A 21,977-nucleotide genomic window follows, 5' to 3' on the forward strand; every position below is an offset into this window, starting at 1 on the left:
TATTATATTTTGTATGTTTGTTTGGTGTTATTATATTTAAAAATGATTATTGAGATTTAATTCTTAATTATTCTTGTAAAGAAAGAAACAATTGAATTGAAGAATGCACCATATTCATTCATTAATGCTTAATGCAATTAATAATGGTATGAATTTAAACTTAGAACTTTCGTAAAAGTATTTTTATATTATCTATAACATCTTATCTTATATAATTTTACTAATTAAACTTCTAAACTTTCATAAACAAATAAATTTACTCACTCAATTTAATTTACCTTTGAAAATCGTCCATGCGCATTAGTTCTCATTGTCAAAATTGTCCATTCGTCAATAGTTTTCAAGTTAATCTTATTAATAAGTATAAGTTATACGTCTAAAGTATGAGTCACCCAATTTTAATCAAATGCTAATGGCAACGTTTCATAAAATTTAGACAAGGTGATTGATCAAATTAAAAGTTTAGGGGTGTAGTTGCAACAAACCTCATACATTAAGGATGATTTGTGCAATTAAGTTTTTTTATTTATATAATAGAGATTTTCTATAAAAAAAAATATGTAAAATATTTACACATAATTTCGAAAAAGGAAAAAACTCACTGCATTGGTAAACACCCATAACTATATCCAAATTTCAAGATTATTTGAGTACACGATTGTCCAAATCTAAACGGCCGTGTGCCAACATTTCAACCATTTTTTCGAAGATGTTTTATATTTGGTACACTATTTTGAACCAAATAACAATCTGATAAAAAAATATAAATTTCATGATGAATTGAAAACAAATATCATGCTTGAAAAAAATATATATAAAAGAATAATTGAAGAAGAAGAGAAAAAAGACAATGAAAAGGAAAAGAGAAATCTTAAGAGAAGAAAAATCGTAGGAGAAGAAAGAAGATGGTGAAATATTTTTTAAAAGTAGTCAACTATATAGATTTTTCGATTTTGTTATATGGTAAATAAATATTTTGGTATTTTGCTATATTTTATGAAAAAAATCAATAAAATATATGTCCAATAGAAAGTTTATTATACCTAAAGAAGTTTGTGTAGACTTATTCATTAATTGACATTGTGAATTAAATAAAGTTATTGAAAAATTCATTGTTCACTGAAATTATTGAGCTTCGGAAGATGTTAATTATCTGCATTTGTTTTTCTTTTTTCTTTCTTTCTAATTAAAAATTAGTTGCTGAATTTGCAAAAAGGAACATATATATACATTAAAATTTTTCCTTTAGATAATGTGATAATTAAACTTTATTAATTTATATATATATATATATATAGAAAATAAAAATGTAATCTATGTGAGAATGCTCAAGAGAGAGAATAAATTGAATAAATATCACATCTATTTCCTTCCCTTTATATATATCAATACAAGAGTATGTTCCCATGGTGTATATCCGAAAAGAATATTTAAAATCTTCAATGGGTAGATTTGGACTAAAGAGCATATCCGATTTTGACTAATCCAATGGACAAACATATTACACAAATGTGTCTAATGAATGAGAGAGGTTAGACGAAGTCAATAGAATGTAATATTACCCAATTCGGACCTAAAGAATAAGAGAGGTTAGAACAAAGTAGATAAATAGGAAAAAGATAAAGTTTAATAGCACAATTTTATTTTAATTTATAAAAATGAAAAAATAATAATAATAAAGTCTTACAAATAGGACTTACATGCCTCAAAAAAAAACTAAACATTTATTAAAAGTAAAGGTTCAATTAAAATATAATTTTATTACATAAACATATAAACATTTATTAGATTTAAAGGTTTGGTTATGATATAATTAACTTAAGCTATGATAGCTATTGAAAATAAATTTTAAATTTCGTTAGGATCTAACACAATATCCGAGTTTGAAAAATGTTTCGAAAATCATGTGACCTTACAAATGTACGATAGTACGTAAAAATCATAAGATATAAAAAAAAGTGCAAGTTAGAAAATTTGCTATAAAACTTATTAATTCCGTTTTTTTTTTTTTTTTTTCGCTATAATTTCAACCGGCTCTTCATATTTTGTCAATTCATCCACCTGGAGACTCTTCCTTTAAAGAATAAACCATAATTAATGCATTCCCTAAAACATTTGGGCTTAGTAAAATAGGAGAAAAACAAAAAGCAACTTGATTTGCCTTTCCATGTGAAGAATGAGAACAAAAGAAACTCATTCTCATCCATGGAACTCTTGCTATAACTAAAGTTTTGTACTGACCTAATGCATTGTGACTAGTACAAGAGTGGTGCCAGATTCTTTTTGTTTTACCAGTCAGATGATTTCTTCTATTTGAATTTTGACAGCAATAGCAGCAGGCGTCATCTGTGCAGAACAAAATTTTAAATTAAACCTTCAAACGAAAATCCAAAAATAAATCAGAGGGCTACTACGAACCCATGACTTGAGGAAGATGATAATGGTTGCAAAAACTTGTCGAGGGTCTTTACAATCAAATACATTTATAACATACCAATCAATAACTTTTACTACTAGACAGTAACAGTAGCAAGAATGGGGACAAACCACTGGAAGTCTAAGATAAAATCTATCTACAATATGTCTTGTTGGGTCATTTGTGCTTTAAAATCTTGTAGTTAATTAGTTATGTATCTAGGTTTAATTGCTAAATTTGTAATACTAAAGGTCTCCATTACATTAAAAATCCAACCGGTTGTTAGATGTAATCTTGAGTAGCCTAAATAGTCTAGTATGTGGATTAAAGTTTATCAATGTTGGAATGATATCCTTACATACAGAAAGGAGGACATATCTAACATTAATATCCGCTTAAGTTACTATCAATAGACTTTGATGGGTGTAAAATTGAGATTAAAGAAAAAATTGATGTAAAAGAAAACCAACTTGGTATGCCCGAAATTAGCTAATTTTATCATTTACTACAAATACTTTTGAATTAATATGGATAAGCAAAATATCTATACCCACAAGACGTCAACACAATAATCTGGGTTGCCGAGACAAATGAACAAGTTAACTAACACATAATTTCTTTTATATTTTTACCTGTTTCTTTCGTTCATTCAGACTTCACAAGGTTGCTATTGTCTTCAGTGCCCTTTGTTGATTTTCGTTTTCTCTTTGATTTTTCAAACGAAATCCTCTTATATTTCTTCATGGGTCCTTCCTTCTCATCAAAAAGGTATTTGTACTTTACGAGTACCCTCTCTTTCTCTTCAAGCAAGCCTAGCATCTCACAAGCATCTGCAACCCTCTGAACTATTGATTTGTCTGGGGGTTTACGTCCGAAGGCTTCGAGATCCTTAAAAAGCTTTTGATTGAAGAAGACAAGTTTAGATTAACAGAGAATAGAGGGTAATGCAATCAGATAAAACTCATCAATACATCAACCATTTTGCACCAATATATACCATTCTGTAAGTCAGTCATTGTGAAGTGTAGTGGTTATCAAACACTCTTTTCTAATTGAGCCTTCCTACCTCTAAGACAAACGGGAATTTCTCTTCTTGTTTGGGGCATTTATTTCAGTTTGGGAGGGATGACCGCCGGACTAAGTGAAGGTTCTACCAATATGGAGTTCAATAACAATATACCTATCTGCAAGGGAATTTGATTTAATACGAAGTTGTAAAGTAAATTGCATTTGGAGCTCTAATTCATAGGAAACAAGAGAGTTTTTCCTGTTTTTCTTCTGTTTGATGCGCTGTTGGAGTGATAGTCCTCCCTTAACATTGCAAAACGACTGGATTCCAAATGACCATCGTTTCTCCTTTCTTCAAGTGGGAACTATCAAAGAAGCATAAAAACATGGAGTTTCAATGGATAACCTCAAGCTTTATTTTGGCAACTAAGACAAGGTCAACAGATAACTGAACCCCTGGTCCATATCAAATGGATTATTCCTAAAAAAAAATTTGGTGCTCTTTCTTGTATATTCAAAACCTAGTAAAATCAAGTTCGCTTTGCAAGAGGGCAAGGAAACCTAAATATAATTAAAAGAGATCAAAATGTCTCTTCAACCATAGGAGCCATGCAGCCACTGTTAGGTTGTTGTGCTTGTATGAGATTAATGCTCCTTTGTTTATTTCCATATTTTATTTACATTGCGCCGTTCTTGATCTTTTACCCCGCTGGCCATAGGAATATATGATAATCATTTACCATTCATCACTTGAGAAATTGAACTAGTTCAGATCTTTTTTTTTTTATAAGAGACAAGTATATTCATATAACGAGACAGAACATCCTAAGGGCGAGGGACAAGAGGGCCCTCCCCGGAAGAAGCTAGGGAACTAAGACATAATGGCCTTCCAATTGTTGAAAATCATAGAAAGGCTATAATTACAAAAGTGTTTGGTGTAATTCGTACTCCACCAAGAGGCTGTGTGTTGAACCACAGTCCAAAAAGAATCAAAAGAATTAAATCTATCTTAAAAAATTCCGCTATTCCTTTCTTTCCAAATACTCCACAAAAGGGAACGCGTCGCACATTTCCATAAGATGTTTCCTTTAGGGCTGTAACCTCTAATGTTAAGACCTTCAATCATCCAGCTATCAATCTTGCTAGGAAGGCAAAGCTCCAAATCAAAAATACCAAACAGAGTGTTCCAAGCTTTTCTTGTGAAGGGACAATGTAGAAATAAATGATCCAAGGTTTCCTCATCTTTAGCGCATAGGCAACACATCGAGGGGCTAAGCAATGTGTTCTGAATTTTTTTTTGTAGTTTCTCATGGGGTGTTGAGGCTTCTGTAAGCAAGCGACCATAAGAAAAACTTCACCTTCTTCGGAATTTTATTCTTCCAAATATGACGAATCAAGGGAACAGCAATGTTGGGGGATCTCTTAGTTAAGTTAAGAAAAGTAGATTTTGTAGTGAAGTTGCCATTCATGTTAGGAATCCATTTAAGACTATCATTCCTTTCAGTGGGGGCCCAAGAGTGAAGAATTTCTAAAGCAGAGGCCGCATTGGCAATCTCGTTGTCGAGCATATTTCTTCTAAGGCCCAAATTCCAAGAATGAGTAGCAGTACACCAGCATTCAGCCACATAAGCATCCTTATTCAGCGCCAAAGAGAATAAGTTAGGGAATTTTTCTGCAAGTGTTTCCGCGACACACCATTTATCCTTCCAAAATTTGATTTTTGTTCCTTCTCCCAAAACAAAAGCAGAAAAATTAAAGAATATCTCCTTATGCTTTAAAATACCAGCCCATAATCTATGAGATTTTCCCCTGTTTGGATCTTTGGTAGACCACCCATTCTCATCTAAACCATAGATGGCCACAATTAATCGCCTCCATAAAGAGGTTTCTTCCTTACTAAACCTCCAAAACCATTTAGTGAGAAGAGCAATATTCTTTTGCCTAAAAGAGCCAATCCCAAGACCACCATAACAAGTTGGGGTGGAAGTGCATTCCCAGTTGACGAGATGAGCAATTGGATTCGTAGATCCACCTGTCCAAACAAACTTCCTGATCATCTGTTCCAATCTATTAATAACGCCAACTGGAGCTTGAGCAAGGGAGAAGAGATAACAAGGGAGGCTGTTGAGAACTGATTGCACCAGAGTTAGTCTACCCCCTTTGGAGAGGGATACATTCCTCCACCTATCAAATTTGTGTCTGAATCTCTCTTCAAGATTGTTCCACATCTCTTTTCTATTATGACCCCTTCCAATAGAGAAGCCCAAATATTTAAAGGGAAGATTATCGACCGAGCATCCCGTAGATTCACTAAAAGGAGCTAAGTCATCATTGCTAAGGTTAATACCGATCAGGGAGGTTTTAGCTCTATTAAGGGAAAGACCGGCTCCCATAAGGAAGATATTAACCACCTTCCACCAGTTCTCCAGATTTCCATCCTCCCAGGAAGAAAAAAGAAGCGTGTCGTCTGCGTACTGAAGATGGGTTAAATCCTCTGACAGGTTCTCAAAATGAAAGCCTTTTAAACTCCTTTTCTCATTACAGTAGTGGATAAGGCAGCTTAGAGCATCTCCCACAATCGTAAAAAGAAAAGGAGCAAGAGGATCACCTTGACGAATGCCCCTTTTAGCAATAATTTTTCCTCTAGGCCTCCCGTTGACAATGATGGAGAAATTAGTTGTCGACAAGCATCCCCAAATCCATTTCCTCCATCTCTTACCAAAGCCTTTAAGTTTCATGATCATATCAAGAAAAGACCAATCCACCTTATCATAAGCTCTCTCCAGGTCGAGCTTCAAAAGCACGCCTTTTCTGCCTCTTAAAGACCATTCGTCAACAGCCTCAGAAGCAGTTAAAATAGCATCAAGGATTTGTCTTCCCTCCACAAAAGCCATTTGAGAGTTATTAATTATCGATGGAATAACTTTTTTAAGCCTTGAAGCAAGCACCTTGGAGATAATTTTATACAAGGAGGTAATCAAGCTAATTGGTCTGAAGTCACTGACACGGCCCGCCTCTTTCTTTTTGGGGATGAGGCAAATATAAGTCTCGTTACATCTTCTATTAATAACTCCGTTTTTAAAAAAATCTTGGAACACCCTTACGAGGTCGGATTTCAGAATGTTCCATGATTTTTTATAAAACTCTCCAGTCATGCCATCAGGGCCAGGGGACTTGAGACAACCCAAATCAAAGACAGCTTCTCTAATTTCTTTTTCGGTAAAGGGAGCCTCAAGTAAATTCGAATCCTGTAAGCTAAGGCCTCTCCAATTAAGACCGTCACAAATAAACGGCGAGGAGATCCTTGTGCCATATAACATTGAAAAGAAGCTGAGGATCTCATCCACAATCTCCTTATCTGTGACAAGAGTCTTCCCATCAATACTAACCAAGGAAGAAATAATACTTTTACTTTTACGAGCCGAAATCCATCTGTGGAAGAAGCTTGAGTTTTCCTCCCCCTCTCTAAGCCAGTGAAGCTTCGACTTCTTAATCCACAACTTCTGTTCTTTCACAATCAAATCAAGCAGAGCTCCTCTACAGTTTTCTCTTTCCTTCACATTTTCCTCGTTGAGGCAGCTTGACTCTTCAAGTGAGTCAAAAGAGTTAATCTTATCAATCAGCACCTGTTTTTGGGAGAAAATGTTACCAAAAGTCTCCTTATTCCAACTTTTTAGGATGGCTTTCAGACCTTTTAGCTTTTCCATGAAAGAGAATATAGGCCAGCCATCAGCCTCCAAACTGCCCCACCAGTTCTCAACATTTTTAAAGAAAAGATGATGATCCAGCCAAGCATTTTCAAATCTAAAAGGTGTGGGACCCCAGGAATGAGCCCCCATTTTTAAAAGTATCGAAAAGTGATCCGATGTGGTACGAGGAAGTCTTTCCACACTTACTTCTCTAAAGAACTCCATCCAAGGCTTGGATAGAGGGAATCTGTCGAGCTTTGAAGCAGCGGGCCTAACCCCTAATCGGGACCAAGAGAACCTTCCGTTTCGGAAGGGAATATCCACCAAATCCAACTCCTCAATCAGGTTGTTAAATCGAAGCATACTTCTAGTCGGGCGAGTGCCAAAGCTCTTCTCATTTAACCATCTGACTACATTGAAGTCACCCCCTACGCACCAGTTATCGTTGCACAAGCCATATAAGCTAGAAAGCTCCATCCAGAATTGGTCTCTACGTCTATAAGACGAGGGGCCGTAAACACCTGTTATCCATCCACAGAAACCAGCATTAAGTTTACAATGAATAGAAACAGAGAACTCCCCTTGAATTGAGTCATCTACCGTGAGTGAATCCTCTTTCCACAAAATAAGAATACCACCCGACGAACCATAAGCCTCTAAGGAAGCCCAGCCAACAAACCGACTACTCCAAACGGACTTCACCAACTGACGATCGACACTGCTTACTTTAGTTTCTTGTAGAATTACCACATCTGGATTGAATTTCACAAGCGCTCTTTTGGGGCGAGCATTAATACCCCTTACATTCCAAGAGATAATTAACATGGATCACCCTCAAAGCCCGGCTTATTATTATCTTTTTCCGCTTGGGCTTCCCTTTCCCAACTACCTAGCAGTGCTTTGACTTCTCTAGTAAGCTTTTTGTTGTTGTTCGAGGAGGTCCCACCCTTCCTATGTTGTTTCCCTTTTCTGGTTACAGCCCGAATGCATAAATCATATTCAAGTAGAGCCGCTATCACCTCCTTACTCAATGGAAAAGGATTCTGTATAGAAGCTGCTGGTTCTAACTCGGTTACGCTTTCAGTTTCAAATAACTCTTCATTGGATAAAGGAAGCTCACCGGTATCCTCAACAGCTATTAGCTGGAGACCCTCTTCCCTACCTCTTTCCGTGGTGCTTACCTCGTGGAAGAGTCTTTGGACGTCGGAAGAAAAATCCGAGATGTGCTGCACGTCTTCGGCTTCAAGAGGAGCAAATTTGTTTTCAGAGATGAGGCTGCCCGGGCTAGAAATAGAAACGTCCGAAGTTGGATCTATTTCTCCATGAATGCGGTCTGATATGAACGTTGAAGTTGAAGAGCCTCCAGGTTGGTTTGTGGAGCAGATCACACTGTTTTTAAAGAAAGGTCGAATTTCTTCCTTTTCTGCAAACTTAATTTTGGTGGGCTTGGGTAATTTTAGTAAAAGGGGTTGGTTGGCACGGGTAGCTTGGGAATTTTCTCTAATAAAAAGCCCAGTTTGCTTTTTAATATTGGTGGGTTGTTGAGTAAGTACTTCATCAACTGCTATGCCTTTCCCTTTTAAATCAGGGAAGCCCACATCTGTAATGAGGCCCACTTCATTGGTCAAGCCCAATTTATTAGTCAAATCCATTAGGGTTTGCTTGGGCGGCAAATTTGAATTAGTTCCTCTAATATCTCCGTCAGTTTGCAGAGAAGGACAGATGTTCTCAGCTTCTTCTGTCGCCGTACTCACCATCTCAGAATTCTGAAAAGCGAAAACTGCCAGCCTTGAGTTCGACTTCTCCACACGCCAAATATCAATCGGGTTCGGATCCGGGCCGCCCGGACCTTTGAAGAAATTCTCAACTTGTTCCGGCGAGAAGGATCCATGGATTCCGGCGACTTTATCAATAAGAAGATTGGGATCTTGGAAGGAAGCCACCTGCACAAGATAAGAATCGGGACCTTCTATCAGCTCAAAATCCACCGAAATGAAGCCGCAGTAATTCCCTCTAACTTTGATATTCACTTCCAAACAGTTAATGAGGCTCGAATTTTCTTCCGCAAACTCAATGAAGCCTCCAAGAACAAAGCTAGGGTTTGAAATGTTTGTGAAGGCCCACAAAACATGAACCTAGTAAAAGGAACCATAAACTTGACACACTATGAACCACGTCCGATCAGTACAGATCAAAATCAAGTTTAGGAGTATACTTTAGTCAAGGATTCAAAATAAAAAGAGTTATAAAATCTGTTGGTTTATAACTAAGAGAATATCGAGGAGTAGTAGATTAGCATAATACAATGATCAATTAAAGTGAATCAATTCTATAGAGCTTGGCCTGTTAATCTTGTCTTTTCAATTATTCCTTACTAATCAGTTTTTTTTTTACTAATAAAAACACTTCCATTGAGAGATAATGAAGAATTTACATGAGTGGCAATACCCAAGCCCCGAGAAAGTCGCATTACAAAAAAGGATCCCAGCTAAGGTTAGTAAGATCCAAAGAACAATTACAAAATGTTTTTGACAACAAAGCCCAAAGCGAAACGTGATAATGAACGAGAGACCAAAGGTCTTTAGAGTCCCTCTCCACACCTCTAAAAGTCCTATATTCTGTTCACCCCATAAAAACCACAAGATTGCACAGACAGTAGCACTCCAAAGAAATTTGCCTTTGTCCCCAACAAGCAAATTGAGGAGGTATTCCTCAATCATACCTACTGCTCTGAGGTGAGCAGTATCCCTACCAAATGTCGAGCAAAGTAACCCCATACAGTACTCGCATAATCACAACTCCAAGGGATATGGTCCAAGCCTTCCGCTGACTTGTAAAAGAGAACACAGCAAAAAGGGCCAAACTAACGAGGGCATTGTTGATTTTATGGAATAAATCTATATTTCATTCATTATTTAGTAGAGATACAAGCTTATATATAACCATAGAGAAATAGACTTAAGGAAATAATATCAAATAATATCTCTAGAATAATATCACCTAAGAATAATCTAATTATATTAATAACCTTAACGAGTTATGCCAAGAAAAGAATCTCAAGTTTCTAGAACTCTTAATCCTGCAAGGTTTGTAGGAAAGATTTGCAAGAATAGTCCTTCATGGGATTGGGGCTCCATATTCTAACTGTTGGTGATATATAATTAAATTTGCCTTCAACCACCAGCTTAAGCTTTTGGATGAATTGGTGGTTTAATATGGTATCAGAGCAGGTGGTCCAGGGAGGTCCTGTGTTCAAGCCCCTGCATTGTCGTTTCCTCCCCAATTAAAATCAATTTCCACTTGTTGGGCCTTTCAGATATTTCAAGCCCACAAGTGAGGGGGAGTGTTGGTGATATATAATTAAATTTGCCTTCAACCACCAGCTTAAGCTTTTGGATGAATTGGTGGTAATACTAACATCCCTTCTACCTTGTCGAAAGTGGTGATCCTCCAATAAGGAAAGGAGTGTAAGTGGTAACCACTTCCATCCTTTCCTCATCAGTAAGGTGTCGATTAAAAACGAAGTGCAAAGAATATGAATTCCCCAACCATACTAAGAAGTCAGACATTATGTGATATGACCATACTGAGGAGTCAGACATTACCTGATATTTGAGGTAAGAGAAATGATACAAAGTGGGAAAGGAGGCACAAAAAGGTTTATCCCCAACCCAAAAATAAGTAGTTTTCCCATCCCCCACCACACATCGGACCCAAGGAGAAGATTTAGGAAGCTCTTTTGAAATTTCTTTCCAAAATTTCCGGTGCATGCCTTTACATTTATTAAATCACCAATTCACCCAAAAGCTTAAACTTGTGGTTGAAGGCAAATTTAATTATATATCACCAACAACATTCTCTAGACAACCACTCAAAAGGATGGGGACCAAATTTGAATGGTAGCATAATTACACGCTTGGAAAGATTGAGAATTCGCCACTGGACTAGGTCCATTACAAGGAAGTTTTAAGTATTAGGAAGATAATGTTGGTTGTCTTTGGCTGAAATATTTGAAATTGGTATAGTTTGTTTTATTTCGTTTCGTTGTAATTTGAATGTTATTCTCTTTTCATTCTATCAATGAAAAGGCTTGTTTCCTTTATAAAAAAAAATGTTTTTCTCCATTAATGGAAACATTTAATTTTTTTTGTTTTTAAAATGGGAGAAAAAATTTATTTCCTATTCCAAATAGTTTAATGGGAAAGTGAAAAATAAATAAATAATAAAAACAATATCCCAAGCATAAAGTCATTTCCAGAAGGCACTGGCACTGCAATAGACTGAATAAAACTAAAAATGAGAATTATACCTTTACAAGGTCTTCTAGCCTTTTATTTCGGTAGTATATTGCCATCATGCTTCTGCACACTTGCCAGGGAACTGAATGAAGATCCGAACCAATCTTCATGACCCAAAATTTGTGTGCTTCTTCCCCTCGATGGTCCATGTCTAAAGCCCGTATTAACTGCCCATAGACATTCATTGTGGTTCCCTGGCCCTTGCTTAGCATCCATTTGATTACCTAGAAGACATTCACATGAATCTAACAGCATCCATTTCTATCATGTTCATGACCTATAGAATTACCCAATATTTTGTCCAAATTCAATGACGACAAGTTTTAAAAAAATATTTTAGAAGTTGACATTTCCACAGCTTAACTCAAAATATCTATAGTATTATTAGGCCAGAGTATTACCCAACACACATAGTACTCTTCAATTTATGTGAATTAATCTAAACAAGTAGAAGTCTTTAACTAATCTACATTACACAATTATTCTTTTTTCCTTTTGAAACAGAAACGAGTCTCTTTATTAGTGACAATAAATTAGCCTAATGCTTAAAGTACAAAAGTAATATACTGTGAGCAATAGATAGGAGAAAAATGACTAAAAGGACAATCAAAATAATGGTACAAACAAGCCAAAATCCTCTATAACTCAAACCAAAAAGGAGAAAGAATAACCAAGCAAAATAGTGCTCTTTCAAAAAGAAGCCAATTTCGATAGAAGAATTGCACACTAATAGCTTCAAAAAGAATGTAGATGGAACACCAATGGGAGACAAAAACAATCTTGAGCCCGAGAAGACTTGCTAACAATTTTCAAAGCAACAAACTACAAAGTAACATTAATTTCTATGACAGAGGAAGTCATTCTTGCACCCGATGAGAAAAGATGAAACGATAAACCAACTCAACCAAAATGTCGAAAAGTAAATTACAACGCCCACAATAAGCTTCGAGATGAGTGAAGAGGGAAAGCCAAGTGAACAACAACCATCCTTGCTGAATCTTCACTAAGACGAAAACCAGGAACTGCTAGAAATATTAACTGTTCAATCTGTTGGAAGCAATTCTTGAGCCCTGCTTCTTCAACGAATCTAAGGGAAGAACTAGTTCTAAATTAAATGCTCAATAGACTTGAATCCCAAACTCTTTATCTGCAGCCTTCAAACCTCACAAAGAACCCGATTATTGAAACAAAAAGTGACTAAAATCAGATTTCAAATAAAAACTAGTTTACATTTTTCTACTATCGACTTTAAATGAGTTGGAATTTCGCAATGCTTAGATTGAGAGGGGTTTCCAGAGGTCTGTTTTCCATCATTCAATTCCTCTTCATTCTTAAAAAAACCATTGAGATCAATTTCTAAAGTCTCCTTCAAAGCTTGATCCTCTAACTCATTTAGCTTCCCCAAATTTGAGTCAAAATTTGAATCACAATTCTTTTTGGATAGAGGGCCTGGAGTTTGGCAAAGGGAGCCTCTCAAAACTTTTACTTTTGAGGAAGGTAAGGAAAAAACAGAATATTTAAAATGTGGTTGGCAAGATCTCTGATGGTCTGATCTGGTTGAAAGAGAAGAAACTTGAATCTATGTGTAATTAACCTCTAAAGAATCAGGATCTAAGTTCCATTCTACCTAAGCCAATCTTTTTTTAACTCTGGATGTCTAACCTTATTGAAGATGAAGCAGCTTGGCCTTCAGTGTCTTTTACCTTTAAAATTTCAGAATTTTAAAGATTTTGGTCTGACATCTTTGTCTTTACGAGAGCCTTTCTTAAGAGATCCTTCGGCCTCCTTCTTCTAACAAAATGCTTGGGTAACGTCTTAAAGGGAAGTGAAGGTTTCTTTGATTTTGTATGCTTTCTAGAAAAACCTCTTAGACTAGAATGGCCGAAGACGCATGGGATGAAGAAGATAAATGCACACATGAAGAGAAGAAGCTTGAGGCTCTTTTAGACGGAGCTGAGATTGGCACTAACCCAACCTTTGCAGAAGAGGCTCCTGATGCTGAAGAAGCAAGAGAGAGAGACCTTCTAACGGCAGAACAAGAAGCGGAAAAATTATGACATTTAGCCAAACGGACTAAATAAGAGGAGATGGGTTGAGTGTCTCTTGGGTTCTCGGTGGACAGTACTTCTTTTTTGATGTTAACATAGTTCTTGCCAGTAGAAAAAACTCAAACTACCATTTTAAAAGCACCCCTTCGACTTCCACTTCAATATTCCCTCCAAAAAATGAAGAGATTGTCGATTAAACGACTGATTAACTTCCTAAATTTCAGGCGGGTGCACCAAAGAATCCAGTACTACCTTTGGATTGCAAGTCGTTGATTGGCTTTCCCCGTTTAAGAAAACTGAAGAGCCCATAAGAACTTTCTCTCTTCTTTGATTGCACCTTTACAAATTCCAACAAATTGTTCACAGTGACCTTTAGATTTACCCCATGAACAACCACCTTCTCCGGCTCCAATGAAACAAATTCTGGCTTCTAAAGTTTCAACTGGTTGAACTTTTATGACCGGATAAATGAATTTCTAGAGTATTGTGCACGCATCCTTGCCTGTAGAAGAAACTCAATTTGATCATTTAGCGAATCACATTCAACCCGTTCATCCTTCAAAACTGGATTTAATCTAACAGCATCTACCGGATTTGAAAAATCATAGACAAATAAGTCTCCTCTGACTTTACTGGGTGGATTGACTGATGAAATATCACCAAAGTTCAAGAAAATATTACCTCTTTTCTCATCATTGATTTCAAGTGTTGCCGGAATGAACACACAAAGATTCTCTTTAACTTGAATTTTAGCTTTTGAAACATTTACAAAATTCAAAGTTTCCATGGATGTATCTAATAAGCCCCTAAAGTAGGCCCTAATAGTTTCAAAAGTTTGTTATTCCAGTAGTCTAGAGTTAAGTTCTTAATCGAGATCAATCCACCATATCCTCTTGCATACAGTGGTATGCTATGTAATATCTTATCCCATTTTTCAAATTTTAAGTGAAAGGCACCAAAATCCTGCCATTTCCCAGGTTGCTCTATCACTTCATCCAATGATCTTTGATCAATATCAATTAGAGCATTCTCTGCAAACAACGGGTTGATGATAATCTCCAGTTTGAAGGTAGTTTGTAAAGTTTCTTTAATCTCAACCCAGCTATTGAACTCAAATAGACGTGTGACAACTCAAAGATTGTCGAAATTTGTCCGGAAGACCTTTGGATTCTTGATAATCCAATGTTGGTGACTGCTCTGTTTTTCCAGTTCCAAAACAAAGTCTTATTCTGCTTAATTTTGTCCGCATAACTATCCTTCTCTTCTTGTGATAAGCCAAAACCTTTAGATTGACTGCTTTTCAGCTTGTTCTGGACTGAAAACCATGTCGTATAATCATATGCTTGGATTTGAAGCTTTTCATCATTTCCAGAAACGCTTGCCATCTCTGTTTTCCCTTGCCCGATAGGATATGTATGAAAGATCTTCCTCCTGTTCTAGTCCAAAAGCTGCATCTTAAAACCCAACCTTTCTCCACTCTGAATTTTGAGACTTCTGTTATGCCATTTTTTATTCTTTCTTTCTAGTAGTACTTCTTTTCTGATGTTAACATATCGATAGGCACTTGGAACCAGCAGAGTTGGGAGCTTGATAAAGGCAGGGTTTTTTTCCTTCCACATCTTCAACTTGGAATAACTCCTTCTCTGACCAAATACAATAGGGAGAGTCCAGAACTCTGCATCTTTCCACCTCCATTTCTAACTTACTTGCCAGAAAACTGATATCTGAAAGTGTCGGAGCAGGTAGAGGACAGGAGGAGAGAGAGGAGAAAGGAGAAAGGAGAGAGAACTTACCTAGGAAACAATGATTAATCTTCAGAATTATTAATTATAACTTGGAATTAAAAATGTACACGATGTGGATAATTTAATAGCATCAATCTAAGGGTTGCGATTGGTGCTCCTTAGTGGTGGACTAAGGCAGAAACCCAAAATGTTCAAAAAAAATTCTGAAGAATTAAGAGCTGCTGGATTTCTAGAATTTATTGGTTGCATTAGAGGGTCAAAAAGTGGTTAAAAGACGAAGTTGGAAGTTTCAACTCAGTTTTCGGTTAAATCTTTATCCAGGCATTTGGTGGCCTCTTCTCTCATGGATTCAAAGCTGTACAAAGCTGTGTGGAAATCAAACTGTTCTTGAAGAGTTAACATCATAACTTGTGTAACGATTTATGGAGCTGTTAATTGCTCTAAGTGTCTTCAAAGATAGCTCCCAAGCCATTCGTTAATGCCCTCAATCTGCCTGCTGGGTATGGAAAGTGTGGAAGACTCCCGGCACATATTTTTTATTGTAGCTTCTCCAAAAAATTCTGCTATGTTTAATCTGCATCAGGTGTGGTGTAGAGCACTGTTTCCAAGGAGAATGTAATTCAGCTTCTAGTGGGGCCTTCGTTAAAAGCTATCCCTTGCCTTTCATAGGTGAACAGAGTCAAAACGATTCTCTTAAAAATTCCGTTTGAAAGGAACCAGCATATTTTTCAAAATAGGTCTCTCCCTTGGTTTGACCGTTATGAAATTGTTTGAGTCAAACCTTCTTCATGGTGTTCTCTATCCAAATTATTTGCTGAATACTCTATTTAAAATATTAGTTTAAATTGGAAGGCACTTATCTCCTCTTAACTATGTTTGTTGGTTTTACAAATACCATTGGTCTATTTATGTCATTGCATCATCATTTGATGGTTTCTTACATTGCATTTCATATCTATTTCAATGAAGAGTTTTTTTTTCTTCAGTTTCAGAAAAAGAATGGGAAGAGTCGGTAAAGGGCAAAGAGAGTAGATAAAGAATAGCTGGTACAACTCGTACCTGTACAATTCTATGCCACTGTTGTTCCTTCTCAAGGGCAGCCAATACATGCTTAAGGGGTGCTATTGGAAAGTCTTGCTCCCATGCAACCCAGGCATCAAGAGCACCATAAACAGCCTCCTTACTATCTCTCAGATCAAGCAGCTGCAATATTTAGAGACTCATAAACCTCCAAGTTCGTACAATTACTTAAAAATAAATAAAAGTTTGATATTGACCATAAAAATATACATAAGAAACAAGAGCATCGAATAAAAGGAAGTCCTGGTATGTGCAAAGTATATAATATACTTTTCGTAAAGAAAATATTGAACTTGTATCATGCTGTTCATGCACAAATCATCTTCCCTGTAAAATGCAATTTAGCATAAGACTGCATCAAAGCAACTGGAATGAGAGCAAGGGGTAAGGAAATGCTCTCTTCTCTCTCCTCTCATCCCATATCCATCCCTTCATTCTTAGCCTTCAGCCACAGTTTTCGTGTCAGATTTTAGTGATTCCATTTACTTCTTCATCTATGTTTTATTGCTAAAATATTCGGAAAAGATAATTATTCACTTCCAAGATTATTTTGTTAATTTGCATTATGAAGACAAGGAGTTGTGTCTGTAAAAGGTATTTTTGTATTTGGTCTGAAAATACAATATTCTCTTTTTTTTTTTGGTAAAAGACATGAAGAACAATCAGGTGATTCCCCTCTTGGTCTACTAATTATTTGGTTGAATTATCGCTACATCCATAACAGGTGCATTACTTTGAGCAATTTAGGGATGTACTCGGCACTATTTGTCTGCCTAAAAGTATATTCTTTGAAGGCTGACACATTCAATGCCTTTATTCGCCCCTCTTGAGGAACTGTCAACCTAGCTAAGATGTCTAGGTGCGTCCAGATATTGGTCCTTTATGTTGTATTCTTTCTCGAAAGGCAAAGGAAATTTTGGATCATTTGCTTTGGCGATATGAGTTTGCAAATTCTTCTTCTACACGTTTGGTGTCTTTTATGTTCGTCATAGGGACACTAGTGGATGGATGGATGTCTCCCCTTGTGGATTGATGATCGAATGATGGAGGGTTTGAATGGGGGCAGCTTTTGTGGAAAAGGAAGAATTTTTTGAAGTTGTGCAACCTACACGCTTTTGTAGCATCTTTGGAATGAAAGAAATATTAGAGTGTTTGAGGATAAGTTTAGTTCTTTTGGTTCTTTCAGGGGCTCTTATGCAGCATGCAACCTCTTGGTGGTGTACAAACTACACAAAGTTATTTTGCAACTACAACCTTCTCATGATTTATTAACAATTGGAAGGCTCTTATTGTTTAGTTTTTTTATTGAGAGGGGGGATCCCTCAACCCCTCGCCCTTTGACTGTTTTCTTCTTGTTAATATATGTATATATTCCTCTGTTTCTTAAAAAAAAGAGAAAAAGAAAGAAAGTGTTAACTTTTCCATGTAGAACTCGCCAATTGAACTTAGAATTCCTAGGAATCTTAATCCTCCAAAAAAGCTAGAAAATTCAATTCGCCTAAGGGAGGGCACTTTGCATATGAAAAAAGAAGGTGCACGCAAATTCCTTTGAAAGATTAGGATTCTACACCCTAAAATCCTTTCTCCCTGGTTTAAAAACAATCCCATAAAGAAAGACCAAAGCGACATCCATCCCTTACCTATTGAACGAAGAGCGATGGAGACCAAATGAAAAGGAAAAGGATCTTCTCTACCAAACACCACATGATTTTTAAAGGACAAAAGATGGAAAGAGACGAGGGAACATCGACCAAAGGTCTGCTTCCCACCCACTAATCTTATCATCATCAAGTTTGCATAAAGCCTATCCACCATGGAAAGATTAAACGGAATAGAGATGGTAAATTGATCTACCTAAGCACCTTTAATCTACTTCCAATTGTTAGGAGCAAACAATCTAGACACAACCATAGCTTGTTGACCATTTCCTGATCCATTCTTACCCCGTGTAAATAAGAAGCAAAAAGATGTAATGAAGTAAATAATATAGTCCTAAATCACCAATTCAACCAAAAGTTTAAGTTGATGGTTGAAGGCAAATTTAATTATATATCACTAACACTCCCCCTCACTTATGAGCTTGAAATATTTGAAAGACCCAACAAGTGAAAATCAATTTTAATTGGGGAGAAAACAACAATGCAGGGGCTTAAACACAAGACCTTCCTGGACCAGCTTCTTTGATGCCATCTTAAATCACCAATTCAACCAAATGTTTAAGTTGGTGGTTGAAGGAAAATTTAATTATATATCCCTAACATATAGTGATGACAGAAAGAAATAGGGGTTTTTTTTAACAGAAATGATTTACAATACTTTCCATCAGCATAATGAAAGATAAGTGCTCCAAAATACTACATACCAGGAACTACCAGGCATAAAGACATACATTAAATTGAATTAAAGAAAGCATTCAAGTTCAAACTTCAGACAACTGTTCTGAACAGAATAACCACAAAAAGCTTTTGATTGAAAACACCATGATGAGGCAAGAAGATGTGTTGAACCCAACCGATCTGTCCAATCAAGTGGTAGGTTTGTGACAGAAGGAAATAGGAGATTTGAAAGGCTAATCGCTATTACTTTTAACAGGAAACAAGAAGTCTTGCCAATTAGTGTTTGACGTTTGCAACTCTTATTGATGCAAACAGTTTTAGCATTTGAACACTTAAAATGCTGTTCTTTGGGTTTTTTTCCCCCTTTCAGAATTAGACTATTAGTTATTCCAAAAGAATTCTTAAAGCCTCCTATGAAATGAAAATATACCCATATGTAATGAGTGAGACTCAATTCAAAACCAACCCCCCTGCCCCAACAGAGAGAGAGAGAGAGAGAGAGAGAGAGAGAAGAATGAGAGAGATATGGGAGATATTTTCCCATTTATACTTGCCGTATTTACAAGAAAGTGAATTTTGTCTTTCCGTGAAATGTTTTTCCCAATTTGGTGCTTTCTAATGTCTCCAATATTTTGCTCTGAAATGTGGCCCAAAGCTTTACTACTGTTAACATCCTGGATCATTGGTAAAAAGAATTCAACAGTCAACTAATTTACCAACAAATAAATTTACAATAATTTCAATATTCACTGTTCTGTTTAAGTACTCGAGGAATATCAATTTGTGTAATGTTTGACCGAAAAAACAGAAACAAACAAAAGTAACATATAAAGTACATGTTATAAGTCTCAATATTAATACACATTAAGAGAAGAAACTAACAACTACAAGAAAAATTTAAACACACATGAAACTTGACAAGTCCCTAGAGCTATTTTATCCTCCCCAAATACAAAGATGACAGAACTCTCTTCTTTCTTCAAACCCTTCATAAACAATATTTTATCAACCTTAGTATCATTTCTGCTACCAAATAATGCAATACTAATAGTGAGAGCTACAACAGTTATGCGGAAAGGGAAAGAAGGCCAAATCTTTAAAATATCAACCAAACTAATTTTACTCTGCCGAGGCATCGAAAGACTTCAAAAGTATGTCATACTTTCTAAGCATGGACTGTATAATTTATCTCAGATACCTTATCTTTTCTATCTTTATCAGCAAGCTGTTGACACATTTGATCTTGTATCGTTGTGCAGTAACAAGAGGACCCAACTTGCAGCCTGCTGACTCCAAGCTCCATGGTTTGCCCTACCTGTGAGCTCATTTATTGAAAAATTTAGATTCCTTAAAAGCAGTCTAAAACAAGCTACCATAGGTTAATATATTATACACTTGCTCTTAGCCAAAAGGCCGTGACATGTATCATGGGTTAATATATTAACAGGAAATTAATTCTACTATAGACAAATAAGAAATCAATGATGGGGGGAGCTTTTAGCCACAGTTAATTATTCCCCAAGTAATGCAAAACAGAGGATGTCAATAATAGATGACTGTAATCCAAAAAATCCTAACGCAAGATTCTCATTATTAGGGAAGGATCAGAACAACCCAATAAGTTCAGTTTCAAACATTGTGGCCATCTGTTAAGATAATATCCTACATGTTTTCTTGACACTTAAATATTGTAAAGTCAAGCAGATTATAAGTGCAAGTAAAACCACCCAGAAATTCCCGGATAAAAAATAAATAAACAAATAAAAATGTAAGTTCAGGGTTGTAAGAGAGGTATCCAGTTCTTCCCCTTGGTCCTTTCATTATCCATTTTTTGAAAACATTAAAAAAAAAAGAAAACAATAATACAAGGGACTTAAGCAGAAACTAAGAATTTCCTGTTGCCAATCCAATTAGCAAACGGAAAAACATATGAAGACAACTAACAACCATTGAAACCAAAAAGAAGTTACGGAAATTCAAGCATTCAAAGGTTCGAGGAGATAAATGAAGAGAAAAACGAGTTGAAAGACTTACGGTTGGATGTCGCAACAGAGGCGTCGCCCATGCCGCGGCTCGATGAATCCTCCGGATGAGCATTGTAGAGTGAAGGGCGCCACAGTCCCGAGTGGTAATTAGGCAATACGCTCTTAAAGAAACCGCCAATAGATGTAAAATATATAGAGAGAGAGAGATTTGTAAAACAACCCATGTTTTCTAAATTTGTAAATATAACGAACATTTTAAATCTGATTTCTAGCTTTTATTTTTGGTATTTCAATCATTTGGACAAACTATATGAAATATAAAATATCATAACTTATATACCATAATCTTAATTGTATTATGATGGATGATATTTGTTGGAGTACATTGAATTTTGTCATTTTATATTGATGATATATTCCTAATTTGTAGGGGTAGGCGAGCTCTCTCCCCTAAAATACAAATTTACCGTTGTTGTCCTATAATGATAAGGTATGTCGCTTGGTCAAAATTTGACATCAACGTACTATACAATATTTGTATTGTCATATAATAATACCAATTCAAAAGTGTATTCCAAATTAGTATAAACCTAATTTAGAGTTGCATAAACAAAGGTTAAAAATTAAAGTTTTCAACAACATACATGAATTTAAATCGGGTTGGGAGCTTTACAATTCCTAATATCCTCATATGTACAATAATAAAATTGAATTTTTAATCAAATGAGTCGATATGTATTCATTTACTTGCTTATTATTTATTTTCTCATCAAATATCTCCATTTCATCAACTATTACTAAAAAATAATATAAAACCAATTTAGATTCTTAATCACCTCACGACTTTAGAAGATGATCCTTCTTATCTCGATCTATGCCTTTTTTCATGCATCTTCTGAACTAATTAGAACTTTCATGAAAATGAACTAATTGCTATAACTTTATGTGGGAACTCAACAAACTTGGAAAGAAACCAGTTTTTTATTCTTCTTACTTTTTTTCTCAAACAAAATTTTGTTAGAAGTGATGGACATTCACAAATAAATAATCAACAAAAAAAAAATGTGATTTAAAAAATGTTCAAGAGAAATAAAATCACTTGTAATTAGAAAAACTTTAGAGACTTGGTTTGCACGTTTTTATTTGAACGGTCTCTGTATTCTCTTCTTCACACACTTGCATAAACAATACAAAGACCAACCACATTTCAAGGGTTCTCATGACAATTTTAGATAATTCATAACTCCCACTTATACAATTCTAGATCTACAACTCTCTTCCTTTTCTAATAAATAACCTTCAATAAACATAAACTCGACTTTTCCTTGTAGATTATGCCATGTCATGATAAAAAAGTTTTAATTATTATTTT

The 21,977-nt window shown here is 35.7% G+C and overlaps 1 protein-coding gene across 1 annotated transcript; it reads right to left on the minus strand.

The window, feature by feature from the left end:
• Window positions 1-1,956: 1,956 nt before the first annotated feature.
• LOC101214939 (pentatricopeptide repeat-containing protein At4g18975, chloroplastic) lies at window positions 1,957-20,802 on the minus strand. The gene is made up of 7 exons (XM_004136809.3): window positions 20,655-20,802; window positions 19,819-19,935; window positions 19,175-19,294; window positions 16,264-16,407; window positions 11,423-11,635; window positions 3,049-3,313; window positions 1,957-2,346 (listed from the first exon to the last, which is right to left on the minus strand). The coding sequence occupies exons 1-6, from the start codon at window positions 20,715-20,717 to the stop codon at window positions 3,062-3,064; spliced, it is 909 nt and encodes a 302-aa protein (XP_004136857.2). The 5' UTR covers window positions 20,718-20,802; the 3' UTR covers window positions 1,957-2,346; window positions 3,049-3,061.
• Window positions 20,803-21,977: the final 1,175 nt, after the last annotated feature.

This window comes from Cucumis sativus, chromosome 7 (assembly GCF_000004075.3).
Source record: "Cucumis sativus cultivar 9930 chromosome 7, Cucumber_9930_V3, whole genome shotgun sequence".
In the NCBI taxonomy this organism is placed as follows: Eukaryota; Viridiplantae; Streptophyta; class Magnoliopsida; order Cucurbitales; family Cucurbitaceae; genus Cucumis; species Cucumis sativus.